General features: G+C 43.1%; 1 protein-coding gene across 2 annotated transcripts in view; it reads right to left on the reverse strand.

The window, feature by feature from the left end:
* Positions 1-14,015, reverse strand: part of LOC121897763 (solute carrier family 45 member 3) — a 32,861-nt gene that overhangs the window by 6,159 nt on the left and 12,687 nt on the right. For both annotated transcript variants that reach the window (XM_042412481.1, XM_042412482.1), the window contains exons 2-4: positions 6,463-6,825; positions 2,009-2,199; positions 917-1,580 (exon numbers count right to left, since the gene is read on the reverse strand). In XM_042412481.1, the coding sequence (XP_042268415.1) occupies positions 917-1,580; positions 2,009-2,199; positions 6,463-6,610 (1,003 nt within the window). In that variant the 5' untranslated portion in view covers positions 6,611-6,825. The remainder of the gene's footprint in view (positions 1-916; positions 1,581-2,008; positions 2,200-6,462; positions 6,826-14,015) is intronic.

A 14,015-nucleotide genomic window follows, 5' to 3' on the forward strand; every position in this document is an offset into this window, starting at 1 on the left:
AAATAAACCGAAGAAAGAAGTCTTCCCAGCATGCATGGCCCTCATCTGTCACTGACAACACATTTATTCAGTTGTATCTGCATCTGGTCTAGCTAAAAAGGTTATATTTCGGTAGACTCATACTGCTAAGCATTTGCATGCATAGATAAAAGACCCAATAGCCATACAACTGTCTTGCAGGATTAGTGACAACTCTGTCACATTCACAGAGCAGGAACAGGAAAGGATAAAGCCTGTCTGTTTTTGTTTACGATTTCCTGAAGTGCAGGGGTGGAAAGTAATACCTGGAATGCCTTGGATTGACTTGACATTAGCTCAAGCATACTTATCCAAAGGATTTGTTGGTTGTTCAGTAGCATTACTACCGAAATGTACATCATCTCATGTGAAGTCTTGTATTAAGAGTCTACATTAATGGCAGGTCTTTGTTCCATATATCCTACACCTTCACAAGAGCCTTAATGAGGGCAGCAGGAAGGCATGAGGACATGCTGGAACACAGGCTTTGGCTCTGTCTTCCACCTGTGCCCAAGGAATGTGAGTGCATCCTGCCCAGCTGTGACAGAGCAGACAGCACGGCCAGGACGGACCCTGAACCAGCTGTGTGTTCAGGTGGTGGAGGTAAAGACGTGATGACAGAAGTGTAAGCTACGTCTTGAGTCTCACTAGAGCAATGGAAGTCTCTTTCATAATACACTACTGAGTAATTAAGTGATTTTTGGCGGTGATGTCAAATTGTGAAATGTGTCGGGACAAAATGAACTTTAGAGTCATTAATCAATGCATTAGCTCATAATATCTAGTGTGTATACAACAATGAGCTAAGTAAATATTTAAAACAAAATATTGTTTCAAGAGAAGAAAAATTACAGCAACACATAAACCTTCAATAAACTGAATAAAGAGGAAATCTGACCTTCATCATATCTTTGCCTGGACACACTTCCTGGTGTTGCACTGGGCACGCCCTCGTACAGGCCTTCCCCCACAAAGTCTGTGTAGAAAAGCATAAAGGACATGACAGCCATCCAGCTGCAGAGCTGAGCCACACACAGCTGCCTCATCACCCTTGGGACATGGCAGTAGCTCCTGTAGATGGCTGGAGTCATGGACCAGCACGTTCTCAGCAAGCACAGCACGGGTCCAGACTTCAGCAGCCTCAGCTTGCACTTCAGCAGGTAGCAGCATGACCGCGGCACACCGCACCGGCCGGTCTCTATCGCTCCAGCCCCGGGCTCCAGTAAAGATCCAGACCCCACCAAGCCACTGCTGGTAAAAGAGGGTTCCTCGGACACCTTCATGGTGATCAGCACACTGGAGATGAAGATGAGGATGAGGAGAGAGAAGAGGCACTCGGCCTGGCCTCCTAGGTAAACAGAGAGCAGGCTTCGACTCCAGTCCAGTGCTGGAAGCAAATAACCCACGCAGCCTCCCAAGCTGACCATGAAGGAGAACATTGCAAAGGCTTGGCCACAGTCCTCCTCGTCTCGATACAGGTCCGATAGAAGCGCCTCCAATGGTGTGAAGCACACTTGTCCACAAAAGTCAAGGAGCCCCACACCAAGGATAAGGAAACCCACCTGGAGGAAAGAAGCAATGACATTGAAGAAAGTTTCATTTTTAAACTTGATCAGGTCTTCTTGAAATTCTCTTCCCCTTAATGATAAGTAAGAAAGCAAAGTAGCCAAGTCCACGTATAACAGAGTTTTGTATTTGGGTTCTTTTTTTTTTTTTTTTACATCTTCATCTACATCTTCAGATACTAACCCACAGGACTGTTTTTCAAAAGAACTTGAACAGTCTCAAGTTCTGTGTCTTGCTGAAGGGCTCTTCAGCAATGCAATAAGATGCCAAACGTCCAAATTACAATTTGATTATATCCCACTGTTATTGCCATGGGACAGTTGACCACTTAAGTGTGAATCATAACCATGGTAGCACACAAGTTAACTTCTTGTCTTGTATGAAATTCAACAAAATAACAATCACAAACAATCAAGTTTCCTACCTGGAGAGTACGCCCACCCCAAGCAAGGCGTGCAGCCAGGACATCAGCGTGGGGAATGATAAAAAGTGCCACAAGGACTCCCAGAGACAGCAGCCAGATGAAAGGCCGCCTTCTGCCATAACTGCTGTTGCAGTGGTCACTGGCTGAGCCAATCAGAGGGATGAACAGAAGACCAAGCACTGGACCAATACCTGTGGACAGAACCAGGGATACAAAGGTCACACCAAAGAAATCACCAGTGTAACATACGTAGTGGAGAAAAGACACAGAGGACATGGACTAATTCCATGTCCTCTGAAAGCAATGCAGACAATGAAACTGCATGATAGGAATAAGGTATTTTCTTTCCAAAACACTGCCACACTTATCAATTAAGTATGAAACCCTTAAATCACCCTTAAATACACTGTATTTCCACTCATCATTTACTTGTTGATTTTCACAGCATTGCACTCAAAAAAACACATGCCTGTAAAATGTGTATTAAGCTTTAGGTTATAAAAGCTACTAAGAGCACAAGGACGTCTTGCTGTCCGGTGTTTTTCAGCCTGGTTTCTACTAGTACTGTCAGGTCCTCCTTGCTGCTGCCCTACCAGGGGATGAAGTGCCATCATCACTGAATGCTGGTGATGGATCCTACAGATGGCCTGCTGCCTGAAGGTAACCCACCATCAGCTCATCCTCCACACGTGGCCAAGTCTGGCTAATTAAAACACAACATGACACATGGGGTGTTTGCATGCAGATACACACGCAATATCTAAAGTGACCTGATCTTGAGGCTAGAGTTTGGCATTTCAAAGAGGTACCCTGTGGAGTTTTCATTACAGACAAACACTATTTTGTTGCACTATGTGTAAGACTTAAGAAGATGCTGGATACATTTCTGACCACATAACACATTTCCACTGCCTTCTTTTTTAAATGTTTCATGCAAGTGCTGGTAAAACATAGAATAGGGGGATCTGCTCATCAAAAATCAACCACAATCTTATTTATGCTCTTTCTCCAGTTTGACAAGACACTGAAACCAAGAAGAAGGTCGATAAGATTTATGTTCGGCGTCGAAGCACACTGCAAAACCCTTCATGACAAAGAAACAGAACGGAAAGGGAAATAGCAGAGCACAGACAGACAGACAGGCAGACAGACGGGCAATCTGAGAAAGACAGACAAGCTGGCTGCAGCCAGGCACATTTCTTCCTGCTGCAGCTGTGGAGGGCCATCATAACAATTCTCACCATCTATAGCTGTAAGACTTACTGTCTCACACACACACACTCTCCCCACTCAATAGCTGCTCTCTACTCTCTCTCTTCAATTACAATATATCACACACACACACCAAAGCATGCTTCCCAGTCTCTAAATTCAATGCAAGCTGCTTTCCAGCTCGTGTTTTCAGACTCATACATAAATCAGTGTGCTGTCTAACCAAACCCAATATGAAATGTGTCACGTTCCACAGTGTGCTTTGTTACTTAAATACACACCTAAATATACTTTCAAAACATGAGTAATGGACACCATGGTGCTAAAAAGCACTGAATATGTCCTCCACTCACAGAGAGGAAACTAGAGAAAGAAAGTAACAACTGGGGTATGAAGCAGCCAACAAATGGCTATTAGATAAAGCAGAAAGCGGCCATCTGAGAACCTGACACTACTGCTTGGGGAAATTAGCTTTAAGCCTCCCAAGACACAATATCTGTCTTCATTCAAATAACACTCAGGCACTCCATTATAATAAAGGGAGATGAGAATTAAGTTGAGTGCCATTTCCAGATTGGCTTACAGTGCGGGTTGTTTGGGAGGAACTCCACAATGAAATAATTTTTCTTCATATCACCAGCAGCTGAGAAATGGAACAGTAGAAGTGTAGATTGTTTAATCTTTATATTTGAATAGTCACTTCTGTCATCCACACGGAGTCTTTTAGTTTGGTGGAATTGTATCTATCATCTGTATGGTCACAAGACAATGTCTCAAAGAGATGCTTTTACTGACGACCACGTGGATGCCATTTGGGCTGACAGGATAATGCAACTATTCACATCGCTTACAAGAAAACTCAGTTACAGTGTACAAATATATACCATATGGGTGATGCTAATTGTGTGGATGTACACACATGCCACTAATTTGTGAGAGCACCAAGATAACCAAGAAACATATCTGTCTTAATGTTAGAAGGAGTACCAAATAATTTTGGCAAATAGCCGATGACTATTGTTAGATTGAAAGGTCTGGGGCCACTGAAGCCACAAATACACCACCAGAAGCCAAACTGAATTATATGTTAGCCAGACATAATGGTGCAGTCATCAGCTGCACTTACTGCAGAGTGTGTTTGTGGTGTGCTGTTCCACAAGGCAGAAAATAGTCTACATTTCATGGCTTTTCCCAGAATTCCTAGGTATTCCTAGATAATGGACAGTCATTTAAAAAAAAACAATATTACTGAAATGTTTTAAGGTAGAAGATAATATGTATTTACCATTCAAGACTGGAGATATACAATGTTCAGAGTTTGAGACTGTGCCTGATTCAACTCCTTGGTATTTTGAAGCTGTAGCTGCAAGGAGTTGTTTTTTCACACATAAAATAATGAATACCCGAGTTGAACCGACACCTCTCTGTAAAGCAACAAACTTCATATTTGAAGCTTATGAGCTGTAGTATTGTAACGGATTATGTGGCATCTCTTTTGCTTTAATTGCATCCATCACCTGTGTTTGTCACCAACTGATGCCTTTGAATAATACTTTAAACTAGGTTATGGTGAAAATCTAATTTCTTTGGTTCAGCAGCAAACTGAAAGATACTACAGCAGCTTAAAACTCTGAAGTCAAGCAAATGTGATATAATGCCATAAAGATGTCTCTCATCTCTCTACAACTTTTCCCCTTAAAAAGGTGCAGTGTGTAGAATTTAGTGACATCTAGCAGAGCAAACTTGGCAGAAATGGAACATAATGTTCATAAGTGTGTTTTGATTAGTGTATAAACACCTCAAAAGAAGAATCATTGGAATGAGCCGTTTATATCTACATAGGGGGCAAGTACTCTTCCAGTTGCAATCCGCAACCTCACCAAACCTCACTAAATCCTACACACTGCACCTTTAAGACACATCAGTAGAAGAGCATTCTGGACTGACACACATGCTGCTTACATGATGGATTTTTAAACTTTTTTACTGTTTACACTCCATCTGGATTGTCCACATCTGTAGATAATTTCCAGCAGCATTTTTTTTTTAGTAGAGAGGTGACAGGAAATGAGGAGAAAGAGAGAAGGGGAATGACATGGAGCACAGTTCCTCGGCTGGACCGACCTGGGGATGCTGCAACCACAGCACACAACCACGATACCCCAAAACCGTCATTCTTAACCTCTTGCACTTTTTTACTTTTTAGTAGTGTCTCTAGTAAAAACTGCTTTTGATTTTTTTTTCCTGCCAGTTCCAGTCTCAGACTGACTCTTTTGAGCTGTGATACACTGTGAGCTATACAGTTGATGAGCTGACTGGATTGGTTTAACTCATTTTTAGGTACTTGAAGTGTGCACTGTGCAGCTGTATTCTGTTGGACAACACAAATATCAGTATGTATTTGTATATTTTTTTCAGTAAAAGCCCAATGAACAAGCTTTTCAAATTAAAAAATGAAATTGTACCTAATAAACTGGTAACTGAGTGTCAGTCTGTCTGGAGATTGTGGTTCTTCCTCAGGCAGTTTGCTCTCCTGCTGCCTTTCAATTAGTGCCTGATTACCACCTCAACAACTCAACAGGTGATTTGGCTACTAATCTGTGTAATGGCCTCAATTGTGTTTTTATGACCTGAATGGTAAAGAAGACAGGAGCCCAGAGGCAACATCCCCCACCGCTATGCTAAACTTGACTAGTGCTGGACAAGGTCACATCTTTATGTATCAAACTAGTTTACAAACACATTCTTTGGAGAGTACATCCTATTTTGATTTACAGTGGTCTCATAAGTGTATTAGCAACTGATGAAATTATTTTCCATTTGTATCATTGCTCTAATGTAACCACAGTCTTATCTATTTTCAGCCTCATGATGATTCACTATGCAAAATGATTAAAAGGCACTCAAGGGCCATAAAAATCTATCATTTGAAAATCTCGGATGAGAAACAATCACTCATGTGGTCAGTAAACAAGCCACAGAGGAGATAGTTGACTCCTAGCTGTTCAGTGAGAGGAAGTGTGCGCATGTGTGCATGTGAACGGGGGCAAGGCCCACCTTTGCCTTTCATGTTTAATGAATACCCTGTCAGAAAGGGACAGAGAGAAAGAAATTATGAGATCTGTGAGAGAGAATGAGGCAGAAGCTAAGCATGTGCACACTTGCACATACACACATCACACACACTATGGAGGTAGTAATGAGGCCTGGTAACCAGATCCCCCTATCTACCAGGTCCTTACCTAGCACCATGGTCATGTAGCGCTCCTCCACTCCAGCCTCCAGCAGCAGCGGGGGCACGTATGTGATCCCAGCTGCCACACAGATCTCCAGGCCACAGGTCAGGGAGTTCAACAGGACGAGACGCCACTGAGACCTCCATCCAGGCATATTTACAGGGGCTGGCTCGCCTTTCCTCCCCTCTGGGGTGGCCACTACTGGGGGCAGGGGAGGGGGGAGGGACCCGGGCTGGGGCAAGGGGGCGAGCGTGGGGAAACAGATGGTGCCCCAGTGGGACGAGAGGGCTGTCGGGGAGGGACAGCGGCAAAGACACGTGGATGTCTCAGATGACCTGAAGGATTCATCCTCTTCTCAGCATTCTGGATCTGAGGAGCAGGAATGGAGAGTCATGAGAGATGGAAAGAAAGCAACTTCAGAAGAGTCAAATAAAAGAAACATCTAAATATGACACAGCTTCCACATAATCTCTGCGTGTCGTAATTTGCTGCAGTAAAAGTCACATTAGAGAGGTCATCCCCGGGTTACTAAACCTGGCTGCCGGTGGCCTCAGGTTGCATGTCGAATGTCAGCAGTGACAGACTTCTCACAACAGAACAGCATCTACTCACATTCCAACATATTTTCCAGAAACGCAAAAAATGGCAGCGACAGTCAAAAGGATATGATATTGATGTATTCTCAGAGCTCCTCACCAGCAGCTTCAAGACAGCAGGAACAACAACAGGCGGACAGAGGAGATGAGTCAGCTGGAGCGACGTGGCAAACACACCAAACCATTTGTCAGGAGAATTCTTCCTCCCTCTGCTGCTCTGCTTGTCTTTTATTCAAATGTCAAAACCACACATTGGAAGACGTTTGAAAAAAAAAAAATCAACCTTTTTAAAAAGGGAGTCTCTTTCTAACTTCCCATGTCTCTCTCCTTACCGTATCTCCCTTTCCCTTCTCCATAATAGCTGTAGTGGGAGGATCTAAAATCCAGCCTTCCCTTGGCTGACCCTGTCATTATCTGTATTATTAAGCTCTGATTGAAGTTTTAGTCACATGTGCAAGTTCTCCTTCCAGAAACATTTTGTAGATTACTACCATTGTTCAGCTGAGTGCACATGAGAAAGACTTTAGCACCTGAAAAGACATCTTAACAGAGAGAGACTAAAAGACAGGAGGTAGATGAAATCACATGTGAGAGGGATGATATAACACAGCATGTTGTACTGTGCTAGAAAAAAGAGAGCTGAGTTGTGCTAAACACAGGAACTGTGATAAAGTCTGTAATGGCGTCGTCAGGGTGATGTGTTAAAATCAGAAGTTGAGTTGCATCCTTTCACACATGACTTCTCTATCAAGATGAACAAAAGACCAAGGTTGTTTTTTGCACACTATCTTGCTTTGACAGACATTTCCACCATACCTTGAAGGATAATTTTTCCAGTGACAATGCCTGACAGTCTCCACATGCCCACATTGTTGTCAAGACAACATGTGTTTAATATGTCTCTATTCACCCTAAACCCACCTACATGTGTACCTCTGCAGAGTGAAATGTGACTTGATTCTCATCTGAAGGAATTAGAAAAAGGAAAGGTACAATAGTTGATCCATGGCAATAACCTGCAAATTCTGTCTCAAAGATCAAATATTAAGTGTGACTTTCATTTTGAAGACAAAAAAGCAACCAGTTTAGACTAATTGAAATGAATTGAAGCTGTGAAGAAACAGTATGGGAGGCAGGTTGATAGACTGTCTCCAATCTGTCTACAGATTCATGCATGAATCTCTGCTTCCTGGCAAGAAAAGGAAAAAAAAACAAAACCAAGATAACCATTATCGTCATCATCCACCAATGAGATGTGCGTTCTTCTAAAGCAGAGCGAAAGAGCAAGAACAGTCAGAACAGCCGCAAACACAGAAACAACAAGGTGCTATATTTGCATTCGGTGTGACATTCCTCTGCCAATGCTGCCCATCTGTTCTCTCCCAGCAAACAAAATGGATGTCATCATCTCTGACAAGAGTTGGTTAATCACAGAAAAGTGCTCAGCTCAGTAAATGATCTAATCGGATGCATACAGTTTTTTTTTTGTGGGGGGTGAAAAAAAAAAAATCTCATGTGTGACATATTTTCTCAAGACACTAGAGTGGCTTAGGGCATCACAAGAAGAAGTTTTAGATATCAGATCAGAGGCTCCATATCCTGAAACAACTTAGTTAACCTTCACTTACACACATCACTGTCATCAGGCATCCCAGACTCACAATTCCCATCTAAAAAACGTCTTGTGCCATCCCCATTGTTACAAAAAAATGTTAACTGAATGTCATCAATGATGCCATCAGAGTTCCTACAGCATTCATTCATACATATCCAGCTTAGTCATTACGATCCCCTTGATATACAGGCTCTTTGAGAATGTGAAGGACAAAGCCACAGTGTTAGCAGGCTGGACCTCGCAGGGGCCTGGGTCACAGAGAGAGAGGACCATTTCACACCCGTCACATCTCATTCCCGCCCAGCCTGGGCACACTGAAAGACACCCATCAGGGGACCAGCCTTCGCCCCTACGGCCTGTCTGGCCACTACCACCCCCCCCCTTACCCACATATTCACTGTGTGTGTGTATGTACATTTCATGTGCGTGCTCAACCCCCCCCCCCCCCCCCTCCTCTCCCTCTCCCCTGCATTTCTTCCTTATCCTTCCTCAACCCCTGAGGTCAGCTTCGTCTCTGACCTGCATTCTAAGAGGACCCTATTGACATATCTGCCCACGACTGGTTATGCCTTTATGAGTCTGGATCTCAGTGTGAATGCTTTCTATTGCAGCCCCAGCTGACTCCCTGTCAGACTTTCTCACTGGAAACAGAAGGGCCTCCAGTGGCAAGAATAGAGAAATCTGATTTGTCTACCCGAGCAGCCGCGGCTTAACTGGACGCCTGCCCGAATGCAAGTCGGATTCCAGGGGTTGGTAAATTGAATGGTTGCTTAAATCTTGACCCAAGTGGCGGTGGCAAGTCAGAATTAGGACGGAAAGAGGGTGGCAGGGATAAAAGGGAATGCATTGAAAGTAGTGCAGAGCAGAATTTATCAGTCCATTTATCCACCTCAAAGTCACATATAGAAATAAAAATCAATTTGTTTGTTTTAAATTTTGTACTCTTTAAACCAATGCGATGTTTGGACACTGCCACAAAGCAGGATAGAGTTCTCAAGACGCTTGTTTGCGTTTTAAGATTGGAAGAGTGAAACACACACACACACACACACACACACACACACACACACACACACACACACACACACACACACACACACACACACACACACACACACACACACACACACACACACACACACACACACACACACACACACAGGCAACCCACACAGTTGTTCCACCACTCGCTTAATGACACCTCTGACTCCACAATGTATTCCAGTCATGCCCTTAATCGTCTTCCCATAGCCTTGGAGACACAGACGCACGCACACACACTGTTAAGACAAACAGCTCTCCTTGTCACCTTATGTGTTTAAACACTACAATCTGAGCCAGGCTGGTGAGAGAGGGGGCGGCGGGGGTGCTTTTGTCAGCTCTCCCACTGCTCCATTACCAAGCCTTATTCAGCCACAGGCCCCCCAAAAATGCTTTAGTGCAAAAGCTCCTAATGACTCTGAGCGGTATTCTTACAATACAAAACAGGCTTTGTATACATTGTGCCAGAGAGAGTAATGTGATATAGTGAGGTATCAAGTCCATTTCCAAGTCTTTTATTAACGCAGGGTTTATATAGATGGTAGGATATAGAATGTGTGGTGAGTGTGAGCGTGTGTGTGTGTGTGTGTGTGTGTGTGTGTGTGTATGTGTGGGCTGGGGTGGGGGGTCCCCCAGCAGACAGCAGGGTTTGGAAGAGAAGAGGGGAAGGAATTGCTCTGAGATGACATCAGAGCCGCAAGCACAGTTGAGACTGTGGATGCAGAAACCTCAGCAGGAGTCTCTGGTTGTGTGTGTTTGGCTCAAGCTGAATGGCTGCAGCACTGTGGCTTTCCTCCCTTTAGAGTTCCTGCACATTAATGGACCTGACCGTCTGCATGGAGGAACAGCAAGCCCAGCCTTTATGCTGACAGTTTTTTTCCCTGGCTTACTTCCTGCAAACCTTTCTCTGTGGCTCTCCTTCTGGCTCTCTCTGAATAACACAAACAAGCTAAGATGGAGCAACCCCTAATGAACAGCAGAGGACTGCAGCAGGCTACAATGCTGCCATAATATCCCCACCACAGCATTTCTTAACGGTGCCAACTTGGCATTGTCGCAGAAGTCCTGGGAAGAGGGGCATTACCGAGTGACGTCGTACTCGAGAGGGTGCCAGATAGGTTCCTTCTGGACACGTCCTCAAATGTCCTCTCAGACGTGGCATCTCTACAGAGAGAAATGTAAGGGTTTCTGCCTGATGTAAGAACAAGAAAACCATTTAAAATAACCAGACCTGACTTAAACTGTGTTGTACATTCAGCTCATAGTTCAACTGCTTTCATCTGTTACACTTCAACTTCGTTAAGTGCTTACTTGTCAAATGACATTTCAGCTTCTTTCACTACTTAAGACTTTGATTAACCTTTCAGCTGCTTTTATCTCTTACTAATCCGCTGACAATTCAACTACTTTCAATAACTTTCTGTTTACATACTTGGTGATAAATCAGCTGCTTTACGTGTTTACAATGAATTTAACTTAAAATTAAACATAAGCTCCTTTTAATGCTTATAATTCAACTGCTTTAAGTGATTAAACTGCAACTCCAACACAACATTTCACATGCAAACAGCTAAGATTTTTAAGACATTTTAACCCATATACAGTGTTTGCACTTGCAATGTCCAAGCCAGCACATTGGAATAAATGTTCTTAGCCTTTTCTAGTTTATTTTACCATTCTTCTAAAGCTGCAACAATTAAACAGGAAAGTTATAAGCAACCGCTTTGATAATTGAATTGTTTTAGTCATTTTTAAGCAAAAATGCCAAAGAATTTGCTGTTTTCAACTTTTCTATTGTGATGATTTCATGCTTTTATTTGTCATACATGATAGTGAACTGAATATCTTTGGGTTTTGGACCATGGGTCAGACAAAAAAAAGACATCTTAAGATTTTATAGACCAAATGATTAATCAATAATGAAAATAATAGTTAGTTGTAGCTCAACATTCTTTCCACTCTCTTTCAGTCCCTCTGTCCTATCTTTTCTCCATTTCTCCTGTGTTCATCCGTACCAGGTGTTCCACATCGTTCCACGGCCTGTCCTCCAGATAAGTACACCGTCGGACCTCTACCTCTGCTTTCTAAACATGTTGTTTCCTTCTGTTACTGACAACTGGATAATAACTTGTTTAACCTTCTTCAATAAAAAAAGTTTAGCGTTTGATTTGTGTTCTGTCTCTGCCCACTTGAAAGGCAACCCCGACTGTGCTGACCCTACCCCCCCCCCCCCCCCCCCCCCCCCCCCCCCCCCCGAAGCCTGTAATCTTAAGCCCACATCCGTCACCGTGACCCCTGACCCTGCCTTTCACCACAAATCATGTGACCAACCTAACATTTCAAAGACAGTGCCAGCAGGCGGATGACAGTCTGCTGCTAATATTCTCCTCCTGTGCTGTGTTGTCTAGTGAAAATAAAAAACGTCAACCTATCGCCAGTTATTTTTAAGAAGTGCTTCTGTGAGAAGATGTAACGGAGGGACACACATCTTACATCGGAGCAGGAAAGACAACCTTATCTTATTTCTGGAAGGTCCAGTGGCACTCTCTGCAGTTCCTAAATGTGAGGTGTTCTTTCCATCTTTGCACCTAATTAGGACAATGACTCAGAATAAGTCCCTTACATTTAAAAAGGCCAAAAGGATGAGAGGAAGCTAGTAGTTCATGGCTCCTGAGAGAGCAATGCTATCAGTGACTTCAAGAACTATTTAAGTAAGAAAATGCATAGAGAAGCATTTACTGGCTTCCAGTGGAAAATCTATTTTCAACACAATCATTTACATTCATTCATCTCACTTCTGTTTCTGCTCTTGCCCAAGACCCCAAGATTGGAGAAGTGAGAGGAGAAAAGGACTGGTGCTTATCTGAGGGAGGACTACAGAGGAGCCACACAGATAGACAAGCGCACGCACACACACAAATACACACACACACACACAGACACCCACGCATATGCACTTATCAGGTGAACATGGGAGGAATGCAGGCTAGGTTGGGTTGCCCTGGTGTGTGTGTGTGTGTGTGTGTGTGTGTGTGTGTGTGTGTGTGTGTGTGTGTGTGTGTGTGTGAGAGGGTGAAATGAGGAGAGCCATTCCACCTCTGTCCACAGATCAGGGAGGTGACCGTTATCATACCGGCCCATGCAAATAGCACAACAATGGAGTGCAGCAGAGTTCAACCGTGTAGCCTCTTGTGAGTAAAAGTAGGTGATAACGTGCCTCCCCACGGATTGTGGCTTTCCAGTCACTGAAAACCTATTGTGTGGAGGTGAAAGGACTAATAAGAGGGAATGCAAACGCTAATGAGTTTTCATTCAGCCATGATCAGGTGTGTTTACATTTAGTTAATAGAGCAGTCACAAATTTAGCTTAGGTTTAATTAACAACAGTTAATTGTTGCTAGATGGCTTTTCTGTAACATTTAAGCATGGCATTTTATTCATATGATCCTGAAGCAAATTAGTGACATTTTATGATTGATTTCTCAATAACACAGCTGTGTTTTATTTCATTTCATCTTTACACTGCCTAATTTTTTCCCCTTTTCTAATCAAACTAATTTATGACATTTCAGAAACACTCTGAAGTTTGTGATGAAAATCCTTCATAGTTAGTGCCTGCAGATGTTTCTGACTTGCTTAAACATTTTTTAAGTGTATTTAAAGTCAAATTATTAATCTAGCCATATAATAAGAATTGATGTAATATGCAAGAGCCTCTCTGGGCTTGTTTTCCAATCAAGAGAGTGATGAAGTTACATCATTGGTCGGCCAGCTGAGTGCTGGAGTTTCCCCATTGGCTGTTGCTCTTTCAAAATGAATCGATGCAAGATGATGGATGCAAAGAACAGTAGCGCAACACAGAGTGAGCAAATATACTCATTCTGATGCTCTGAGCTCTGACGTTAAATGCAGCAAAGTTGACTAAACTCCTGTATAAACAGAAACGTACCAGCATCTCTACTTCTCCTCCTCTACTGTCCAGTGTGATCGACTCTCTGGCTGGCAGCGCTGTCAGCAGGAGAGAAAACTCTGTGGTGCGTTTGGATTTTATAACTGAACTAATACCAGGACACAAACTTTTATTTCTCTGACGTTTTCACATCACAAACGATGAACAACAGCTTTAAAACACGAGTCTTGCAGGTAAAACATGAGACATGTGTAGCTGTTTAGTGTGGGGTGGTTGCTCTGCAAATGCGCTTGATTTGACTGTAACTGTGATAACTGGGAGGAGATAAGCCTCCTGAATTTGCACCCAAAATGCAGTCAAAACTTTCATTTACAAATTTCAACCGCAGCCTCGATGA

This window comes from Thunnus maccoyii, chromosome 5 (assembly GCF_910596095.1).
Source record: "Thunnus maccoyii chromosome 5, fThuMac1.1, whole genome shotgun sequence".
Taxonomy (NCBI): domain Eukaryota; kingdom Metazoa; phylum Chordata; class Actinopteri; order Scombriformes; family Scombridae; genus Thunnus; species Thunnus maccoyii.